Source organism: Sminthopsis crassicaudata, chromosome 4 (assembly GCF_048593235.1).
Source record: "Sminthopsis crassicaudata isolate SCR6 chromosome 4, ASM4859323v1, whole genome shotgun sequence".
Classification (NCBI taxonomy): domain Eukaryota; kingdom Metazoa; phylum Chordata; class Mammalia; order Dasyuromorphia; family Dasyuridae; genus Sminthopsis; species Sminthopsis crassicaudata.
In genome coordinates, this window is record NC_133620.1 from 399,812,822 (window position 1) to 399,837,569 (window position 24,748).

The 24,748-nt window shown below is 33.0% G+C and overlaps 1 protein-coding gene across 1 annotated transcript in view; it reads right to left on the reverse strand.

Annotated features, from left to right (window-relative positions):
• The window catches only part of AHCTF1 (AT-hook containing transcription factor 1), a 104,033-nt gene that overhangs the window by 60,294 nt on the left and 18,991 nt on the right, over positions 1–24,748 (reverse strand). The window contains 5 exon segments of the mRNA XM_074262581.1: positions 3,173–3,289; positions 7,213–7,420; positions 9,460–9,640; positions 12,479–12,732; positions 18,658–18,784. Of these exon segments, the coding sequence (XP_074118682.1) occupies positions 3,173–3,289; positions 7,213–7,420; positions 9,460–9,640; positions 12,479–12,732; positions 18,658–18,778 (881 nt within the window). The 5' untranslated portion in view covers positions 18,779–18,784.

The following is a 24,748-nucleotide window of genomic DNA, read 5'->3' on the forward strand; positions in this document are numbered from 1 at the left end:
GAAAGTTGAGATCAATAATGCAAGAAATAATCTAAGAAAATTGTACTGAAGTGAGAACATATGGGGAAAGTAGAAAAAGAAATATGAATTTAAAAAGACATTCAATAAATTTGCAGATTTTCAGGACTTTCTATCAACCAAACCCGAATTTAATAGAAAATTTAACCAATACCAAAGATCTATTTCAAGGAACTCAACATGGACAAATTCCTTTTTTGCACGGGAAATGTATACTACGTGTTTAGGATTCACAACAATAGAGTAGCTCAAAAGAAAATTGGGGCAGAGTTAAGGTAAAAGTAGTAGTTATGCCATAGAAAGGAAGTGCAGAGGAAGAACATACCCCCATGCCTGGGGGAAGGGGCTTATACTCATATCAGGAATGGGTTAAATAGTTAACACTACATACATACTATGAAGGACACAATACCCTCTCCAAAATCTATATAAAGAGTAAAAGGAAGGACTGGGCAGATGGGAAAGTAAAGGGTGTGGGAATAAGACAAGGGAGGGATATGTGGGTATGGGAGGTTAAGTAAAATCAAGGAAAATTAAGGAATAGAATTAGAGCAGCAGGGGGGATATTTGTAGGGGATAGGGTAGGTGGGAGAGAGGCAGAGAAGTGAATGTGTGTATGTGCATGTATATATCTACATATGTAAACAAATATATTCTTAAATATAGCCTGCTTGCATGTGATACTGGGATGAAAAGAGAGGGAAAAAGAATAAAGTAAAAAAATGTGCTTAGCAGAGAACAAAAGAACAATTTACAAGGAAGTAAAGAAAAGATGGGATACTCATAAATATAAATTCTTTTAACAGACACACACTCATAATTTGTTGTTATGTATTTTTAAACACCCTCCCATGTTCTGCTGGGACAATGTTTTCTTTTGTTTCTTAAAATAAAATTAATGTAATTTAAAAAGTAAAAAAAGAAGAAAAAAATTATTATATTATGTAGTATATTAGTATATCTTCCTAAATCTATAAACCAATTGTCTTGAAATATTACTCTCAGCATTTCAAGCTTGGTTCATGGGCAGATCCCTAGTCTCCTTTTCAAACTTCATTTGTATAGCTTTTACCACAGTCTACTACAACATAAAACCATGCCCAATACTTAACCACTCAATTCTCTAAGATTAAAGGCATAGTATATTAGTTTTCCAAAAGCCCCAGGTAATTAAATTGTCTTCCAGGTCTTTCCATCTGACTTGCAAGGTAAATTTTCCTTTGTGTCTTATTACCCTATGAAAATTAAGGTGCTGTACTTCAGGAAAGGCCCTGCCTCAATTTTTGCAATTTGTAATTCCAGCACTTACCAAAGCACTTGACTCAAAGGAGTAAACAATTTTTAGAAGGGAAATTGTCAAAAAGCCATTAATAAGAGATTTAATTCCTAATATATATGGTGTCATATGTGTTGTCAATTTCAGGTCTTCATTGATTTACTCTCACATTACAGTCTACCAAATTAAGAACAAGATTTTTTTCTTCTACGTGCAGCTATTATACTATGCAAAACAAATTTCACGTATTAACTCGATCCTCACAACAGTTTTTGGGCGGCAACTGATAATACAACATCTCCTTATTTTACAGACAAGAAAGCTAAAATCCTGGAGAGAGGGTTAGTGATTTGCTCAGGGTCATACAGTTTGTAGGTATTTTAGATTGAACTGAAACTCTAATTGAGTACTTAATCCACTATACCACTGGGCTCTCTTTGCTATCAACAGCCATGTGAAAAAATGCTCATAATCATCTATAATTAGAGGTAGCTAGCTAGTGCAATGAAAAGAATACTGGGCAAAAGTTGAGAAGACTCGTCTTCAAATCTGGGCTCAGACTCAATAGGAGCAAAATGCCAGGCAAGTTACTTGTCTCAGTTTCCTCAACTATAAAATAGGGAAATAGCATTTACCACCCAGGATTGTCCTCAATTTATAAAGAGATCCTGGAACAAAATAGGCAATGAATAAATCTTTCCTTCCTTCTTTTAAATATAAAATATCTCTTGGCTTTTAAAAAAGCCTTTCATAATCTGTCATTCTACAATCCATCTACCTCTCCCCACCTCATAATCCAGTGATCCTAGCTTTATTTTGTTTCCTTTGTCCGATCTGGCTATACCTTATGATCACAATTTTTTCACTCCAGGTTCATTCAACTCTCAGCTAAAATCCCATTTTCTATAAAAAGTTTTTCCCAATAAAGCTAGTGCCTTCTCTCTAAGGCTGCCTGAGACTGACACTGAATCTCCACTGGCTTTATCCATGCTAGAAATTCTTACCACCTCTTCTGGCTTTCATGGTTTCTTTCAAAACTCTGCTCAATTACTTTCTTTAAAAAGCCTTTTCCAAGCTTCCTTAATAAAGACTTCCCACTGACATTTCCAATTTATTCAATATTTATCTTTATACACAGTAATCTGCATAATGGCTTCCTTGGGCGCCAAATGTAAAGACCGAGTTAGCACACTGGATACCTTAGAATCACCCGGAATCAGGATAAGCAAAAGTCCTTAGTCTTTACTCTTGGTCTTTTGGGATAGCAGTCAGGGGAATGGACATAAGAATCTCCACACCTTTTCTCTCTGCATGGCCAAAAAGTGACTCCTCCTTGTCTTCCTCCACCCTCTGATCCCTCTCACAATTTTCTATCTACACCCACAGATGGAGGCAGCACAGAATAGTTGGGCAGGCCATTCTCCAAGTATATGCTAATAAAGTATTGTCCAATTGGTAATTAGCCAATTCCTGCTAGGTTATCCAAGTGCATCTGCTCAGTTTCAGCCCTCTACAGCTTCTCCATTAGACCATGAGCTCCTTGAGAAAAGATATATCCTCCCGCTCTATTTGTATCCATATAACTTAGCAGAGAGCCTAGAACATCTGAAGTACTTAATATGCTTACTGACTAACTGATTATAACATCCATAGTACTTATACCTCACAGAGTTGTTGGGGAAAAAAATGTTTTTGAAAATATAAAACACTATATATAAATGTGAGAAATATATACCAGAAGAAATATTTATAATCAAAACTTTCAGTTGCTCTTATATATATTTGGATATCAATTTAGTCTTTTATACAGATGCTAAAATGAATTCCAAAAATATCAAAGAGATTAAAAAAGTAATGCCTCATTTATATTTTACTTACCTATCTTGTGTAGACTGAACAGCCCATAAGTAGCAACAATTTCGAGGATCATTTTCAGGTTCTTGGAAAGTAACAGCATAAACAGGTACTCTTCCTCCTTCTAACTGGGCATAATACCTACAATACAAAATAAAATATTAACAAATTGTATATATATAAAATTATAATTTTAGTTACTAGATTTTCTAATTATTTAAAATTATGTGAGAAATGATACAAAAAATTATGTCACGTATCATTTCTTTATCCTAATTTCTTAAACTACAGAGCTATACTCAATAGAGCATGCATGGATTGCTTCAATAACAACCCCTCTCTATTTCAATATTCATCTACCAAAATACTGAATTTTATAGATACTAAATAAAAGAAAAAAATCATTAAAAGAGTATCATACAAGGATAGTTACTGAAACAGCAACAAGCATAAGTCAAGAAGTTTCTAGCATTTCCCCTAAATTTTAAATAACATGTCATCTAACTCTTTCAAAGGAATATTATCACATTATCTTTTACCTAGTAAAATGGCTGATTTCTACAGAATCAAGTAATATTATATAAATATTATATAAACAAAAACTTAAGTACTACATTTTTTGGGTCAATATATTAATTTTTAAAAATCTGATGGACATATCAAATAAAGTAGACTGATTTACACGGAGGATGTTGAAACTGGAATAGATATTAGAAGGATTCTGATATAAACATTAACTACAGAGGGATTTTCTGATTAGTAAATCTTATACACTAATTTTCAAAAATACTAACAAAGAAAACATTAAAACTATATTCAGCATTCAATCAATCCTTCATTAATTTCAAATATACTTAAGGAGATAACATCACCTTAAAATATTAGACATCTATTAATATGCATATAGGTTTTGTATTTATAGACAATCAGACTTTTCGTAAATTTCTTCTATATTTTCATTAAGATATGCAGAAGTGATAGTTAATAAAGCTTGCTTGCTGATTGAGGGAATAAAAGAAAGCTTTACCAGATATAATATCAATATTATCATGTAACCTTATAAGAAAAAAAATTTTCAATCAGTTAAATTTAGCCATCAGTCACAGAGAAACTTCTCTTATTCTATAAAGATCTTTAAGTTCTTTAAATTTGGAGGGTGGGAGTACCAAAAAAGAATTCAGGACTTATGAGTTCACTGTAGTATACAACCACTCTACTGATAAAAGATCAGCATCTCTTACCCTACTTGAGAGTTACCTGAGACCTTTGAGAGGTTATAAGTTGCTCAAGGTCACAGAGGCAGCATGAGTCAAGAGATAATACTTGAACTCAAGTCTTCCTGACCCCAAGGTTGGACCTCTGATCAATATTCCAAGCTGCCTCTAAATATTTATTAAAGAAAACCATTCTCAAAAATTTTAGTAAGTGTTCATTCTTGATTACTATAGTTAAGCACCAAAGGCAGAGTTAGTTTCAATACTCAAATACTGGATTTATATTTTAAAGCAAAAATGTAAAAAAATAGTACATAAAAAAGGTCAAATTTCTTCCACAAAGCTTAGAATCAGCATTTTTGATAACACAAATCTTCAATTCATTAACCAAGCATAATGCTGTTAGTAAAATTCAATTAAACAATTATTAACTGCAAGGCACTGGGGATATAAATACAGAAGTGAGACAGTCCCAGCCCTCAAGGAGCTTACATTCTACTTACATTATATTCTGAGCTTAAGGCAGCACACAGACATTTAAACGGAGATATTCTATGGATTGTATTAGGGGAAAAAATCCTTTAAACAGTGGGAGATACGGGACTGTCAGAGGTGAGAAGTCAGGGCTTGAAATGAAGAACTGGGAGTCATCCAAGTACAGGCAGAAACTGAAACCATGTAAGCACATCAACAATCCAGTGGAACTATTACAGAAAGAAGAGCAAAGGGTCTATGACCATGTGGAAGCCTATATAGATAATAGGTGAGTGAAAATTGTACAGGGAACACACATAGAAAACAAAATATAAAAAAAGTGGGAGGAGACAGTGTCCCAAAAACCAAGGAATAAAATTCCTTTGCCAACAATAATGAAAATTCAAAAAAAGCCAAGAAGCAAAAAATGTATTACTATTTGATAAGATGTCTTCAATATCAGATTTATGTGTAGTAAAGTTGTGAGAAGTTGATAGGCATCAATGTATTTGTCATGGTAACAGGAAATTACTGAAATTTAGTAGCAGGGTAATATCCTTCAAACCTGAATTAAATTTTTTTGGTAGCTAGGTGGAGAGACTTAGACCAAGGACATATTAGGAAGCTATAATGATAGTTCAGACACGCTTAAACTAGGTTGCTGTATTGTGAAAGATTGTGGTGGTAAAAATGATTCAACAAATGACTGAATAAGTGTGATGAGGGAGCATGAAGAGTCAAAAAAACACATTCAAATTACAAAAACTGGATGACTAGGATGATTTATTAGACTAAAATTTCTGAAGAGGGTATAGTTTTATTTAAAAACATGACTTCCATTTCATGTATGTCAAGTTTGAGATGTCTACAAAGTATTCAATTAGAAATAGCCCAATAGGCAGTTGGTGATGAACTGAATGCCAGCATACCCAGCCTATGAGAAGTGACATCACCAAATGAGAATACATAGAAAAGAGAATAGAAGACAATCTTGGAGCTGAAAAAAAGTAGGACAAAAGAGCACTAGGCTTTTGTGAAAACAATAATACAAACAAGTTCAAGTTGTTTAAAGATCATTTTGCAAAGAGAATCAATGCAGAAATTGAATCAATTTTGTATTTTGATTTTCCAGTAAATTTTCCAACTTAATTTTTATATTACTATTTTAAATAGTATTAATTGTTCCATCATATAGTGATAATTAAAGTAAATTTTTACCAGCATACTACATGTCCCCAACATATTAACAAAAATTTTTTCATGTATGAAGATGGTCAATTTTATTCTCTCTCAAAATCTATGTGGTAAAATTTCTATTTTCTTAGAAAGTTCTACCAAAGTTCTAAATAGTCAAGAAACAGAAGATTACTAGGGGTCAAGATTCAAGTTAAAGGGAAAAAAAAAAAAAAAAAAAAAAAAAGATTATTCAATAAGATTCAAAAAAATATTCCAATTATAGAAAAGAGTGAAATAAAAGAAAATTCTTTTTGTCTCTCTTATGCTTCTTTCCTGTTCTGTGAAAATGTGAGTGAAAAGCTTATAAAGCACTGGTATTCACAAAATTATCATTAAACAACAACAACAACAAAAAAATCTAATTTCTGACTCTTCATAATAATAGTAAAAAGAAAACAGAAAAAAAAACCAAACCCTTACCTTCAGAATTGTTATACTATCCCCTACCCATCCAATGTGCTTAATTTCTCTGAAGATTTCTATTAGACTCAAAAGTCCCCTAGAACTTATTTTAGGTGGAAAACTGTCAGTATATACCACTTTTACTATACTATGGTATTAACAAGAATTTTTTTTTTCCACATACCACATACTACTCTCATTCAAAAGATAAGTTAACTATAGGGATAGACTGAGCGACATGCTCCAAGTCTACTCAAAAGTTTGTTTTGCTTAATAGTAATTTTTATTAAAAGGGTGTGTGCTATTATTGAAATGGTACCAGCAAATGACAGTTTTTTGTTTTTTTTAAGCATCACTAAAAGATAAGAAGTAAAATAAAGGAATGTTGTCTACCCTGAATCTTATGGTCATATGACTGTATTGGAAAAGTTTCAACAATCTGACACTAAACCCTTGTTCTGTTACCACCCCAGAATTCTACTGTTGTTTTCCTTTTGCTCAATAAATCTGGGACTTTGGATGCTTTGATAAACATTTAGGTATTTACCAGTTATTTTATGCAGCAGAATAAATTAAATGTTGCTATCTCCCTAACTGGTGATACAAATCATGTTTTAAGGTTGTCACCCTAATTTTTGTTATATTTTCATATTGATAAAAAACTCAAACAATAAAAACAATTCAAACTAGCAATATTATGTATCATCTGTTGAAGACAAAAACATTGATTATACTCACTCCCTTTTCAAAGTTTTCATGTTCCAAAGGGCTAGACAGCCATCAGAAAAACCTGCAGCAAGCTGGTTGGTTCTGCTTATATAAGTAAGGGTTGAAATGGCTGTTCCTGATGGGCTTAGTAACTGGAAACAGAGATGTCTTCCCTCTCGAGTCACACCTTCTCTGATGTGTGGTACTTCAGCTGGGATGCCAGTTACAACTTCAAGATCTAGACATAATAAGTGATGAACAAGCTTATAATGAATATTTAAAAAATATATTCTTTATTTGGACCTCATAAATTGCTTAAGATTATAAAAATAAAATGGATCCTTAAAGACTAAGCATGTTTTATTTTTCATCTTAATCTCATGCCTTTTCTCTCAATGAATTAAACAAACAGAATACCAATCTTTTAAAACACTCAAACTTAAAAAGGAAATATGTTTTTATGCTTTGAATATTAAACAGAATTTTTAAAATGTTTTATTTTTCCAATTACAGATAAAGATAGTTTTCAATATTCATTTTTCTAAGATTTTGAGTTTCATTTTTTTCTCTCCCTTCTTCTCAAGAAGGCATGCAACGTGACATAAGTCCAATAACCTTAACCTCTGGCACCTTTAATAAGACTGACTCATTTCACTCTTCTTGATATTCTCTTCTTTTAGAAATTATGAAATCACAATCTCTTGGCTCTCCACCTTCCTCAGTAGCTCCATACCCTCCTTTCATTTCTTGCAGCCCTTTTCTTTCTCTAGACTTTATTCATTGACTACCCCACCTCTTCCCACAGTGTCAATGATCAATTCAATGCTGGATTCCCAAACCCATATAATTCAGACCCAATTATCTCCCATAAACTCCTTAAAGTAATTTGTTAAGACTCTTCACTTGAATATACTACCAACACCAATCAGACCCAATTATCTCCCATAAACTCCTTAAAGTAATCTGTTAAGACTCTTCACTTGAATATACTACCAACACCAACTGAAATGATAATTTTCTCTGTCCAGCTTCATTTTATTTTCACTTACTTTTCATTTAATCTGTTTATACTCTGACCATCTAGAGATTTAAACCCTTATTTTTCCTTTCTTCCTAAGTCACCTAACTATATCAGATTCTCATTACTTATTAGACCACTGTAATGCTTAAATGGTGCCCCTCCCCTATCTCCTCTTTAAATAATCCTTCACACAAGATAATCTTTCTAAGGCAAAGGTCTTGCCTTTTCAAAATATTTTGATGAGTCCCAATTGCATTTAAAAGAAACACAAATTCCCTGATCTGATATTGATGGAATTTGCATTTTGAACTGGATCCAAAAAAACTTTTTAGCTTTATTTCATTTTATCTTTGTAATACATATTCATGTTCTTGACAAAACAGAATACTAGTGTTTTGGTATCTTGTATTAAACTCTTTTACATTTACACTCATGCTTATTAATGCACTCTTTTGTGTTTTGAAGTCCTTTTTTTTTCTTTCAATACTTACCTTTAGGTGCCACTCTCATCACAAAGCCTTTCTTAATGCCCTGAAATATATATGATCTGACCAGCACTCAAATATTTCTAAAGCACTGTGGTATAAAGCTCTTTCATCCCCTCATCATTTTCTATCTTGTGTCAAACTTAGTTCTCTACCTAAGGGAAAGACAATTGACAATGTGTCCCTGTTAAACTATTATTATCACCATGAGCCACCATCTGCTCCTAGACTCTTGATGGAGAAAGACTAAAAAGATCCCAAACTTAGGGAATATTAGTATCACTTAAATTAATGGACCTATTGCCAACCTAGCTCCAAGGACACCACTGAGTGAAGAAAACGATAGCAAAGAAGGAATCCATCTTTCATGTCACCACCATCACCTGCTGACCAGCTGCTACCAGCACCCTCCACAACACTGGTCCTGCTTTTAACCCAGCCCTATTATTAAAATATAAAGTTCTCTGAGAGCAGGAAGTGTCTTACTCTTCCATTTGTATCACTAGCATTTAGCACAGAGTAAACACTTACTGATTCATTTATTCATTCATGTTAGTTGTAACCTTTCTATGAGACCAGCACATCAAGATCAGGAAATGTGTTTTATCATATACTCTATTATCAAGTACATTGCCAGGATGAAAAAAGGCACCTCATAAGTGTTTAGATAGATAGTTGACTTAAAGCATGCATAATTTAAAACCAATGATTCACTTCTATTAACTATTATTGGATTTTCAAGCATTAATTTTTCCCTTTTAAAAATATTACCTGATGCTTCTATCTCATTTTGACTGCAAGACAAATCATCCAAACATAGATCAATGAGAAGGACCTGTCCAACATCAGTAACCACAGCCGCCACGCCAAAAAGCCATCGAAGACTCTGGTGCAAATGCTGAGTACTTGCACTGGCTCCTCCATGATTAATTATTGGTTCAATGGCAGTTACCTGGAAGAATATAAGATTTGTTTTTTTTTTTTAATTTGTGTAGCATAAACATTTTTTAACTAAAAATACACTAAAATTTTGAAAAAAGTTACCTCAGTTATATTGGATTTAATATTTACAAACCATTTACATACAGTTTAATATAGCTATACCAGGTAACCTTAATGTTTAAGCATAAGTATATTAGAGCTTCAGATTCATAGAGAATTAGATCTAAAAAATTAATCATAAAATCCTAATGTCAATAGTAATTCAAGGAATAGTAGGTTATTTAAATTTGCTTTAAAACTTAAGACAAAAAAAATTAATGTAATTGCCAAATAATATTTAATATTATTTTAATTTCTCATATCATTTTCTAGAAATAGAAGCCCTGGATTCTAATGCTCCTATAAACAAAGAGCTCACTACTAAGCAAAGGATGTAAATTACTCTAATAATGATGATCTGTATGTATTAAAATAGGACAACACATTTTATCCTCAGTTCACACACAACTGTTTTATTAAGATAGAGACAGCAAATATTATCCCCATTCAATTGATGAGAATTCTGAGACTTAAAAATGCCAAATGTTTTGCTGACTGGTATAAGATTAGTAATTGGGAGTCATAATTCAAACTCAAGACTGCCAGACAAGTCTAAAACTCTTTGACTATACCAAAAATAATTCCCATAATTACCTTTATGTGAACAAATTACTTTATTAAAAAAGAATTCATGATCTCATGAGTATTTCGTCCATGAGAGCACACTGCAAGCCATATTTCTTTCCCTTTGGTACAGTTGTTAATGATGTTCTTTCATAAATTTATCAGGAACCCAAATATGCTGAAGGCCTTTCATTTTCTTGACTACATAGATTCTGATGTCAATTTTGTAACATTAGGCAAGGGAATTTAAAAATTTTAAGACTGTTAAATGGTTTCCCAAGTACATGATTAGTACTGAATGCATCGAACTCCTAAACACTAGACTGCCTTTCTAGTAACCATGTTTATTCAAACAGCCACATAGAAAAAAAAATTTAAAAAATTAAAAAAGAGTCTACTATTCAATGAATCTATATATATATATGTACATCTAGATAATCACTAGAGATGGACAATGAATTGGGCTTCTTAAATGTATAGAAGAGATAGCAGGATCAATTTGGAAAATTATAAAATGCTTTTAGTGGTATTATCAGCAAAAAAAAAAATGTATTTTTTCTTTTTAAAGACCTAGTAATGTTATGCTAACTTTGGAATACAACACTTTTCTAAAGAACCAAAGTTTCAGGTGGTCAAAAGTCAATGGAAAAACCCATGATGAGTACAAATAGACCTTTGGCACATTGCAGTGTTATCCTATTCATGAAAATGATGTAAGAGAAACCATTAAAGAAATACATGGTTCAAAAAAATCTTACAATAACAAGGGAAAATGGATTTGACCAAAATTGTATTCAAATTAGAAATAAATTTTTATTTTATTTATTGCTATTCAAATAGCAATAAAATTCCTTCAAAACCAAAGAAGAGGCTAGCATTTATTTCAGATAAATTCTGGATTTTTATAAAATTAGTTTGGATTTTCAATCGGATGTAGGGTGATAATACAACTTTACAGAGATAAGAAAATTTCTATTACTATGTTCATTAATATCCTGGAGAACAAAAAAGAAATTTATATCAATTCTTGAATAGCATATTGAAAATTATAATGCTGCTACACCAAGAGTTTCTCTAGTCAATATATACCATATATACTCAAGATTTTCTTTAAAACAAAACAACCAAAAAAAAAAAAAAAAGCAAACAAGAGGATATCTAGAGGATAATGGAAGCAATAATTGTGGTTTCAAAAGATCTAGATTCAAATACTGACTCCACAACACCTACCTATATGTTAAGTGGTCAAGTCAACCTTAAGAACCTCAACTTCCTCATTTGCAAAATAAGGGAGTCAAATTAGATGATATCTTTTCAATATTTTCATTCCGGAAAGTCAGAAGGTATGGGACAGATTCCACGCATCTCTCCAACTTATTAGCAATGTGACCATAAGCAAACTTTATTGCTATGAAGATGTTTCCATAGAAAAAACCTTTTAAAAATTACTTTTTACTATTTTCTTCAGGGAAGCTTCACTAGTTAAGAGTGAAGTGTAGAGGTAGGAAGACCTAAGTTTAAACCCAAATTCAATACTTACTAGCTGTGTGATCCTGAGAAAGCCATTAACCCTATTTGCTTCAGTTTACTCATCTGCCAAAATGAATTAGAAAATAACAAACCACTTCTTTGCCAAGAAAACCCTAAAATAAGGTCTCAAAAGAGTGAGGCCCAAATGAAAACTACTATTTCCCTCATTTTCAAGAAAACTTGAACTATATATGCTTATTCTTTAAAATCTATCCTGGTCAACTCCCTTTAAAAAAAAAGGAGAAATGTTTCACTCCTTTCTGCCTGAGGACTAAATACTATTTATATACCTATATTCTATACCCAAAGAAAAGCTCACAATCTAGTGAATTACTACGATTAATTCAATTTGGAGTGAAATTCTTTGATTCTATCAATATAGATCTACACTACTACCAAACTAGTAAAACAAAAACAAAAACCTCTCTGAGATTAGACTGCATATCTAAAGAGAAAAGGTAGGTTTTTAAAAATAATTATAACTCTTAACAAAGTCAAAATATTTGAAACTTCTTGCAGATTTTTACATCAATGATCTTAAATACTCCCTGTATATTCCCTTATTATTTTCGAAAATGTGAAACAATACAATGAAATCAACATTAAAGTTGGGGGAAATAGTATCCCAAATTTTCCATTCTTGAGAAATACATACCCTTCCAGGAAGGACAACTGCTTTAACTACTCTTGAAATTCCAAGGTCATAAAGACAGAGAACACTCCCTTCTGTTTCTTCCAAACCAATTAACAATCCAGTTCTTTTCTGCCAAGAGAATTCTTTCACTGCAAGGACAGTGGGAGGCTGTTCATTTATTCCACTAAATCTATACGCAGACAACCGCTCTCCAGTAATAGAGTTTACTACTTCAAGTTGTGGACCACAAGCCAGGCAAGCTAATCCATTCCTTCCTAGAAGAAGAAAAAATGGGTTAGTTTGATATAGTTAAACTATAGAAACATGAAGCAGGGAAACTAAATGCCTCCAAACAATCAACACACATTTATTATTAAGGAATTTATTTACTACATAGAGCTATGATAGGTGCTGGGTAAACAAAGATAAAAGTGAAGCCATCTCTGCCTCAAGGCACATACTGTGGGGAAAGACAACACATACACATAAATATCTACAAAACAGATGCATTCTAATTTTGTGGACATGATCTAGCAACTGGAAAGAAGTCGATGAAAACCAGGAATTCTGGAAAATGCAGGTAAAAACAGAACATTCCAGGAACTTCCAGGACGACAGCCAGTACAAAGCCATTGTATGAGGATCACAGAGAGTAATGTGTACTAAGGCTGGCACAGAAGCAGCAGCCAGACTGTCAAACAATCTGAGACGTTTACACTTAATCCTAAATGTAATGTAGACTAAAGGGAGTGAACTATGCAGTATTCACTTTGGCAGCTATTTGGCGAGTAAAGGTAGGGGGCCTGATAAGGTTATCTGAACTACCTAAGTTATTCAGTGAATGAAGAAAAAAGGAAGAAAAATATTGTGGGGGTAAAAAAAACTGGAAATGCAGCTTAAGTGAAGTGATAAATCAGAGATGACACCAAGGCTGTTAATTTGGACGGGAAGACTTGCTTGTACTTTTAACTAAAATAGGGAAATACAGAAGGGGGAAAGGAATAAATTCCTTTTAAATAGGGGTTTTATTATGTGACACTATGGACTTCTTATTCTTTTCTGATAGCTACTCTGTTACCAACTTCCAGAAGTCTACCTTCATTAACATCTCCAGTATATGCATCCTCCTTCTCCTGATACTTTCCACAAGTCTGGTACAGGCCCTTAGTACTTCAAGCCTAAACTATATAACAATCTCCTACTTGGTCTTTCTACTCAACAACTGACTCACCAAAATCTTCCATTCAACTACTTGGTTCCTTTAAACAAAGGTCTAACTATTATTCTATTTTAGGATCCACTGACACTGGTCTCTTTGCTGTTCTTCCCATTAGACACCTCAATCACCAAGTGCATTTCCAGTGGTTCTCCCCCACACCTGGAATGTTCCCTCCTTATCTCTGCCTCCTGGGTTCTCTTAAGTCTGAACATTTCTTTTTATAAAAGTCTTTCCCAATTCTTAATATTTGTGCCCCACTTCTATGATAGATTTTTCCGTATATCTTACTTATGAGTTATTAAAGAGTTTTGTCCTTCCCCCACATTTACGACTATGGAAAGGTTTTTCTCTCTTTGCTTCTCTACTACTTAGCACAATCATTCAAAAAGGGGATAATTATAAATAACAATAAAAACTTTCCTGATTGAAAAGTAGAGTTTGAATACAAGAACAATAATGGACAGATTGTAAAGGTACCCTGAAAGTTAGAAGGGTACACTTAAAATTTTCTTCCCTAGGCAAATAAGATTATTTAGTTTCATATCACATGACTGACATGATCAAAGCAGTTAAAAACTTAAATTAAAAAATTAATTTGACTGTGGGAAATGAAATGGACAAAATAGATTATATGAGAGAAACTAGAGACCAGATAGATGACTGCTTAGTAATATAATATAGTCTAAGTTTGATGTGGAATGGTGACAATGAGAATAGATACAAGAATGAAATGGGCATTAAGGGTACCCTACGTAGCATAACGGATAGAGTGCTGATCCCTATTAAAGAAAATCTGAGTTTAAATCCATCCTTACTTGCCTCAGTTACTTAAATTTATAAAATGAAGATTAATAATAGCATCTACTTCCCATGATTGTTATAAGATCAAATAATATACTATTTGCAAAGCACTTAGCACAGTGCCTGGTACACATTATCTCCTATATAAAGTTATAATTTTTAAACAGCAGCAGCTCAATACCCAAATGGACCTAACTGATTCAGGAATTTCCTTTGAAAATGCAGATATTGTTAAAAAATAGTTTTTAAACGTAATTGGAGGGAAAAGCCCACAATAAACAAATAAATGAAATGCAGACATTTTATGGGTCATTTAGGTGAATATAAAGAGCACTACACCAGGAATAAAGGAGATCCGAGTTCTAATCAAGTCTCAAATACTTACTGAGCAAGTCTGCCTCAGTTTCTTCATTTATAAAAGGACGTGTACATGTGTGTGGGTCTGAGTGTAATACCTACTTTCCAGGATTGTAGTTAAGCACAAAGGAGATAACTGCAAAGCGATTAATATGATTCTTAGCACACTGTAAGCACTATAGAAATGTCAGCTGCTTTCATTATTAGAAATACTTCTTGTTTTATATAAGTGGACTGTTCCGTAGACTTTTAGGTAAAGCATAATGTGAATTTGCTCATGAATATGGGAGAAGGGAAGAAGAGAAGCAGAAAAGGGGCTGACATATGGTTCAAGGACATGTGGGGGCCAGGAACAGAAAATCAAGAAAAAGAAGAGGAACATAATGTAAGAGGAACATAAGGGGCCTGAGGCAGCTATATGGAGGCATGGCCAGAACCAAGAGGAAAAACAAGAGGCAAACAAACACAGATTGGACATGTACATCGAAAAGGGCTAGCAACACATGGGGACCAGAGACAGACACATTAACACCCGAATGTTGACAGATAGAAAGGACATACAAGCAGAGAAGGCCAAAGGTTTCAGTGCTGGAGTTATCAAACCAAAGCAAGATTTGTAGCAATGGTGGTACTTTCTCTGTATATTCACTTCTTTTATTTGGAGGGTCTATTTTATAAGGAATTTTTTTTAAAATTTTTTCTCCTGGGAAGAGGGAAAGGAACCTATCATTTTATAATTCTATTCTGTAACTGATTTATATTATTGCCTCACTCTGTGATTGTTCAAACCACATTTCTTTGTCTCTGCCTATGAGCTAAGTTTAGAATTTCAGTTCTCTTACTAATCACTATTTTATTCGTGTCTCAGGGAAATCTGTTATCCTTGAGAGATTCATGTCTGGTCCACTATCTCTTAACCTTGCAGGTAGCCTCAAACAACAAACACTTCTTAGTCCCAGGAGTTCAGTGCTTCTGCTGAGTTAGTTAAAAGTAAACTTGTCCCTTATACTTTCAGGTCTTAGAAAATTTCAAACTGCGTGACTCTGGGCAAGTCACTAACCCCAGCCTCAGGAAAAAAAAAAGAAAGAAAGAAAATTTCATAATGTTTGCTGTGTCTAAAGGCTTGAGTTGACCTGGTACAATACCATAAGATGTATTGTTCATAACTACCTGTCCCTGTAGAATTAAAAAGGGTCTTATCTCCTTCCCAGGAACCAGGGAGTCTGCTCTCCTAGCTCTACTATTAATGGCCCCAGGATGCAGATGGATCCATAAATCAACCAAACATTCTTCTAATACAGAAAGAAATGATTATTAGGCCCATGTGGGTGGGTCCTTAACCCTATAACTCATTCTATGTTTCCTCTACCTAACCAATTCTGTTCTTTGTTCTCCTGTACTTTCCAAGATTACATCTGAAACTAATTTCTCCCTTGGGGTCTTTGGTCATAAGAGAAGCCATTGACTCAATTTATTGATTATTGCTAGCCCAACTAATAAAATGATCATGTTCAGATCATTGTCTCTTGTTTACCTTAATTTCAAATCTAATGGGGTGGAAGGGCACCAAGTGAGGAGTAGGAGCGAAGAGATCACAGTACTGTAACGTTAACAGGTATTCTTTGGAATGTAGATTTCTTTAAGAATTCTTTATTCAGAATTTGCATAATGTGAATTTACAGAAAGTGAGAACTGTTTATATTATTAAAAATGTGTATCATTACTTCTCTAAGTTGGCCCAGTCTGTTAGATTATCTAACATCTATCTCAAGTTCTCCACAGAATACTGCCTAAAGATCGAAAGCTCTTTGCTTTCTTGATAACCATAGCTCTAAAACCAACTCTTCTATTTGTCATGCAATTTCTTGATGACATCCTTTATTTAATATTTATTTTTGTATTTAATTTACATTTAATATGACCCTGCTTACTTCTACTATCCACCTTTTTGCTGCTCTCCTTGTGATATTCTTCCAGTTCTTCAGATAGCATGTCTTGCTTCCATGTAGCAAATACCAGTAAAATGTTAGTATTTTTTAAATGGAATTTTGCTTTCATGAGAAACTAGAGGGCAGTAAAAGAGCTGTGCAATTTCCTGTAAGCAATCCAAACTGCATTTTTCTTTTTAGACTTGAGGCCCCAATTTGCCATCCATATATACCATTTGTTCCAGAAATACATGTAACTGGAGAAGTTCTATTGCATATCCATTTAAGGGAAGTTGAAATATGAGCAACATATATTCTTTATCCATTTGGCATTTCCTGTGAGAATGAATAGGTTAACTCTTGAGTTACCACAGATCTTCTTCCAAGAAGCTGAAATCTTGGAGTTTGATGTAATCAATATAATGTCAACTCTCTTACCCCCTTAAAGGTAGTATGTGGAGGTCCCTACTTATCCTATATTAAAATTTTGTGAATTACATTTCCTACATAATCTTCAAAGTATTTCTACAGATTTCTATACAAAGACTTTGTAAAAAATCTTATTTTAGTTACAGAAGTCTGTAAATAAAAAATATCCAGTATTCAGATTTATATCATTTTCCTCAAAAAACACTGATTTAGTGCTAGAATACTAAAGGTAAGCTGACTAAAAGAAAAGTATCAATGTAAATTGAAGCATAGAATGGTTCCCTAAAAGTCAGAATCAGGAAAAAATTGCACAAGAGTATAAGTTCCAGTTTTCTTTTTCACACTTAGACAACTATATTTTTAACTATAGTTAGCTTAATAAATCAAAGATTTGTTAAGTACCTACTATATACTACACTATATTAATTACAATTAATGAAAATACTATAAAATCTATTTATATAATGCTTTCAAGTCTGCCAATTACTTTACCAGTAAGATCTCATTTAATTCTCACAACAATCCTGAGATTTTGAAACTCACAATAAATTCACTTTAGGGAAAAAAGTGAGATATTAAGTAATTTGCCCAGGTTTACACAGCTTTTATTGTCTGATACAGAATTTGAATTCACATCTTCTTGATTTCCCATCCAGTACACTGCTTACCATTTCCCTACGGAGGTCTTTGGGGAAACAAATCCCCACCCCAAAAGAGTTTTCATTCTATTTCAGGACACAATTTGTACATATATAAAATGCAAGGAAAAGTATCATGCAGAAGATGGTACTACAACTTGAGTTCTGAAAGAAATCTGGAGGTGATTCAAAGAGGGAGAGATAAGGTGATGGTGAAATTTGCACTTTAAGAAAATCAATGACAGAAATGAAAAGGATGTTTTGTAGAAAGAATATACTTCAGCAAGGAGATTGAGATCAATTCAGAAGCTAATATCCAGATAGTAATGCCTACAATACTTAATGCCTTAAATATGACTGGGGTCTATGTAAATGGGCATAGTAGATAGCATGCTGAAGTCAGGAGTCCAGAAGGCCTTTAACTGAAATTTTAACTGTGGGCAGCTTCAATTGTAAAATAGGGACAATAATTATTACCTTCTGGGTTTGCTGTGAAGATCAAAAGTTAGCAAATAAAAATGCCAATTGTTTAAAACAAGAAAAAACTATAATCTCACAGTAAACCAACTAAAGACCAAAAACAGACAACACATGGCATAGATAAATTTTTTTTTTTATGTTCCTCTGCTACCTATTACTATTAGGCCTTCTACTTTTCTCTTTAATCTCTTTCCCATGCTTGTTGCCCATTTTGCTCTTCTGTTGCAAGGATCAAATGAGATAAGATAGGCACTTTGCAAAATCTTGAATCAATATATAAATGTTAACTATTAAATAGAACCAAAATAATGTTAGTGAGTCAGTAAAATCTCAAAAATATTAACTTGCCTCCAGTGAATCGTCCCCGAAGTACAGACTCTAGTGTTATTTCATCTTCTCCAAGGGCTTGAATAGTCACTTCTGGAAACCGCAGCACACTGCTGGTTACTTGTGCAGTTAAGTCTCGCATACTTCACTGTAAAGATATAACACTACAATTAAACATATAAAAACATATTAAACATATAAAAATAAATATATAAAATACTTTAACATATTTTTTCATCCCATTAAAAATGATTCAAAATCAAACCATTCTCCAATTGATAAATGGTCAAAGGATATGAACAGACAATTCTCAGATGATGAAATTGAAACTATATCCACTCATATGAAAGAGTGTTCCAAATCACTATTGATTACAGAAATGCAAATTAAGACAACTCTGAGATACCACTACACACCTGTCAGATTGGCTAAGATGACAGGAACAAATAATGATGAATGTTGGAGGGGATGTGGGAAAACTGGGACACTGATACATTGTTGGTGGAGTTGTGAAAGAATCCAGCCATTCTGGAGAGCAATTTGGAACTATGCCCAAAAAGTTATCAAACTGTGCATACCCTTTGACCCAGCCGTACTACTACTGAGCTTATATCCCAAAGAAATACTAAAGAAGGGAAAGGGACCTGTATGTGCCAAAATGTTTGTGGCAGCTCTTTTTGTTGTAGCTAGAAACTGGAAGTTGAATGGATGCCCATCAATTGGAGAATGGTTGGGTAAATTATGGTATATGAAGGTTATGGAATACTATTGTTCTGTAAGAAATGACCAGCAGGAGGAATACAGAGAGGCTTGGAGAGACTTACATCAACTGATGCTGAGAGAAATGAATAGAACTAGAAGATCGCTGTACACTTCAATGCTGTATGAAGATATATTATGATGGAAGTGGATATCTTCAACATAAAGAAGATCCAACTCACTTCCAGTTGATCAATGATGGACAGAAATAACTATACCAGAGAAGGAACACTGGGAAGTGAATGTAAATTGTTAGCACTACTGTCTATCTATCCAGGTTACTTATACCTTCGGAATCTAATACTTAATGTGCAACAAGAAAATGGTATTTACACACATATATTGTATCTAAGTTATATTGTAACACATGTAAAATGTATGGGATTGCCTGCCATCGGGGGGAGGGAATGGAGGGAGGGGGGGATAATTTGGAAAAATGAATACAAGGGATAATATTATAAAAAAAAAAATTCCTCATGCATATATACTGCGAAAAAAAAATTCCAAATTAAAAAAAAGATTCAAAATAATTTTAATGACTGCAATGTTACTGCATTGAAAATTAACAGACACATAAGAGAATTTTTAAGAAAATGAAGTAACAATAACAAAAACAATACATATAATAATATAAATAAAAAACATTTAAAAAGTTGAACTCCAGAAGCTTCAGTAGCTCCCCCAAGCAAAAAAAAAAAAAAAAAAAAAAAAAAAAAAATCAACCTCTTTCCAATTTGGCATTTGAATCTGTTTATATTTCCAGTGCATTTTCCCAGAAGGATCATGCATTATTACACACTACATAGTCCATATGTAACATAGTCCATACTAACATACTACAGAGTCCAAACTACCCCAGTAGTATCCTGCCAACTGACATTTCAGCTTCCACCTCCATGCTTTTGTACAAGCTGCTCCCTAAACTCCTATTATACTCACATGCTTGTAATACTTTTTTCCTCATCCTCATTTTTTGGAACTGCTAGCTCAAAAGGTTTCAGGGTCCGCTCAAGTGCCATCATGCTACAAAAGGCCTTTACTAATTTCTTTGATTTAAATCACTTCATTTTATATGTATTTACATGTATAAATTTGTTTCATTTTTCTAAACTCAACTAAATTAAATAGACCAATCTTTTAACTGCACTGACATTTGGGTTTTACTTAAACCTTTTTTGGGGGGTGAGGGGAAGAAGGGTTACAGAAGACTTGTAACATTGGAAAAGGAAGTTTTATTTTTGGTGAGCCCTATGAAATTCTTTAAAAGGAACTGAGGGCTCTGAGAGCTTCAATAACTTGTCTAAGGTCATACATCTAATATGTGTTAACAACAATTACACTCCAATTCAGGGCTTCCTAATTTCTAGATCATACAATCTTCTATACACCAAGATTCAATGTTGAAAAGTCATTTAGAACCAAGAACAAAGATATCAGGAAAACCGTTTTTTTTCCTTAAAGCTACAATTTCAAAGTAAAAAGTAGTTGATCAGAAAAAACAGTATGATAAAAAAATATTGCTTTCTAAACATTACCAAGTCTAGATACAATTTTACTAGCTTCCATTAGTACAAGCATATTCAAAGATAATGAGATTAATGAACTATTTAGTTATCTATAATACTCAATTACTGGGCAAAATAATCCAAACAATTCATTATATCTACTTTCATTCAGGAAATCAGGGTCAGTAATTTAATATTAATAGCATTAATATTAACAATAGTTACATTAATACTGTTAATATTTTAATAACTTTAATATTAATTTATCTAATAGCAAAATTTATCTAATTTCTTCTTCCACAGATTCATATAAAAATTTCCAAGGCAAAAACATCAATGAACAATGAAATTAAACTGTTGGAAGAAAATGAAAGAGAAATAAAAAATCCTGATAATCTACAAAATAGATAATCTATCAGTTAATAATCAAAATAAGTTTACTATTTCAGATAGAAGTATTACATTAACGTGCCAAAACTGGACTTCTATTTCCATGTATTCAAACCACTGGGGTTTTTTGTCTTTATCTTTTGCCCTCCAATGAGTTTTCCTCCAAGAATAGTCTTGGTTTCCCATTTTCTGGTCATAACAGATTTCAAAGGCATTTTTGGAAAAATAATGATATTTTAGTCTTGCCTATCACAATAAAAAGGAATACAACCTTCATCAATACCTTTGTTTTCTAAAAAAAAAAAAAAAAAAAAAAAAATGCTTTTTATGCTGTGGCTGTAAACAAAAAAATTTTTTCTCTTGCATTATTTTTTCAAATAAAGTATTGATTCTCTCCCTTATTCCTATACCTCCCAGCCTCCATTAATAAATAATATGTGAAGTTATGGGAAACATTTCCATAAAAGTCATGTTGTGTAAACATAGCTCTCCCACCGTAATAAAAAAAAACAAAAAACAAAAAAAAAAAAAAAAAAAAAAAAAGAAAAATCAAGTTTAAAGAGAGAAGACAGAATGCTTCAATCTGTATTCAGACACAGTTTCTTCTCTGGGTTAAGGATAGATTTTTCATCATTAAGTCCTTCAGAGTAGTCATGAATCGTTGTACTACAAATATTGACTTTAATAGGGAAGTCACAGCTGGTCATCCCAGATTGCTAATTATATGAATAATCATAATCAATATTAATTGTTAATAATACAATACACAGTACAATTTTACTTTGAGTTTGGACTTTCCAAGTTTGTTTGTTTTTTTCTGAAAGCATTCCACTCATTATTTTCCATAGAACAATGATATTCCATGATAATCACATACCACAATTTATTCAGCCATAGCCCAACTGATGGGGAATTTCTAATTTTTTTTTGTCCTGTGAAGAGAGCTGTTACAAATATTTTTATACATTTAGGTCCTTTTCTTTAAAAAAAAAAAAAAAAAAATCTCTTTTGGTACTCATACCTAGTATATTGTTGGATCAAAGGATATACGTGAATTTATGGCCTTTGGGCATAGATCATATCTTTTGATCATTTATCAATTAGAGCATAGCTCTTATTTTATAAATCTGACTCAGTTCTATGACAAATGAAACCTTATCAGAGAAATTTGCTTTAAATTATTTTTATAATTACTTTTGCTAACTGTATTTCTCCCTCCCCCCATTTATTCTATTCTTTTTCTCCTGTCACTCTGTCCTTCCTCAAAAGTGTTTTGCTACTGGACACCTCCACCCCTCTTTGATCACACCCTCCCCTCCTTCTTGTATCCCATTCCCCTTCTATTTTCCTGCAGGGTAAGGCAGATATCTATACCCATACTCTGTAAGAAATGTCCTTCTGAGAGCCAATACTGACAAGGGTAAGCATACTTACTGTTTAAGTGTCCTTAGAGGATTCAAATCTAAAAATCTACTTATGATATATAATTTAGGAATAATAAAAAAAATCTTCATGACTCCAAAACTAGAATTCTATACTCAGTACCATCTAGATATCTACATATAGCGGGAACACTGGAAATCCAAGGAAAAGATAAAAAATACAACCTGGGCCAGATCCCTAAACTATGACACATATCTTTTCTAAACCTACAGTTGAAAATAATGAACTCTTTAAATGTGTCCCAAAACAAGGAAAAGAACACTGAAATTAGAATCAGAGGTTTTGCATTCAAATTTTAGTCTCTATGGGACTGGACTAGATGATCTTTATAATCCCTTCAAACTCTAAATCTATGATGCTAGACATATTTTGATGAACTTATTTTTCTCAAGTATAGACATTCTATTTTTTTCTCACCCCAAACAGTTCTTAAAAGCCTTAACAGGGATTGTCTACATAAATTTCTATTTACCATGCCTTATATTGAATTGCCAAAAATTTTTCAAAGTATTTAAAAAAAAATTTAAATGACTCAAACTTAATATGAATATACAGTCGTCCCTTAACATTTGTACTCAGTAACACAAGACCCCCATAAATGTAAAAAACCCTGAGTAACTCCAGGTTCCATCCCAAATCTTTATTTTGAATAATTCTGATCATATTTGACATATGAGGTAGAAACTAATTAATTTGCCCAGGGAGACACAGCTAATCAGTAACTCCAGTCCAGTGAGCTACCAGCTGTTTCTACTGATGACATTACAAAATGAATTAGGCCTATTCCATATAATTCCTGTGAGGAAAACTAGAATCTGTAAGCACAGGTAAGTATTGAATAACTTTAATGCATAAAGAAAAATTTTCTAAGAATCAGGCATTCAAAAATAAAGCCTGCATCATGAAGCACTAAGGTACTATTTACTAGATAGTAGTGCATAAACATTTATTAAGGGCACCAGGCTAATTATTGGGAAATACAAAGAAAAGGAAAAAAAAAAAATTGTCTCTGTTCAAGAAATTTACAGTCTAACAAGAGAGACAACAAAAAAATCAACTATGTACAAACAAGATATAGAAACAAGAAAAACAATCAAGGAACTATAGGCAATGAAGAAGATCTGGAAAGGATTCATCCACAAAGTGGAATTTTAGCTGAGACTTCAAGAAAACTAGGAAGTGGAGATGAGGACAAGAAACCTGGGCATAGAAGACAAGCAATGAAAATATGGAGTCAGCAAATAAGATTATGTCCTTGCTGGTCAAAGAATATCACTGTCCCAGGATGCTGGGGAGCAAGGAAATAGAAAATGGAGTTAAGTTAAGGAAGTTGGGAGGGACAGCAGATTTTAGGGGGCTTTGAAAATCATCCCCAGGATAATACACTATGATCAAGTAGGATTTATACCAGGAATGCAGGGCTGATTTAATATTAGGAAAACTATAATTGACCATATTAATAATCAAATTAATAAAAACCATATGATCATCTCAATATATGCGGAAAAAGCATTTGATAAAATCCAACATCCATTCCTACTAAAAACGCTTGAGAGTATAGGAATAAATGGACTATTCCTTAAAATAATAACGAGCATATATTTAAAACCGTTAGTAAACATCATATGTAATGGCGATAAACTGGAACCTTTCCCAGTAAGATCAGGAGTGAAACAAGGTTGCCCACTATCACCATTACTATTCAATAGAGAACTAGAAACGCTAGCCTCGGCAATAAGAGGTGAGAAAGAGATTCAAGGAATTAAGAGTAGGAAATGAGGAAAATCAAACTATCACTCTTTGCAGATGACATGATGGTATACTTAGAGAACCCCAAAGACTCTGCTAAAAAGCTATTAGAAATAATTCAGAACAGATTATTTTTACCTTCCAAATACAATTCTTCCTTTGCAACAACAACAACAAAATTCGGTTCTGCACATATATATTGTACCTAGAATATACTATAAGATATTTAATACGTATGGGAATGCCTACCATTTAGGGGAGGGGAT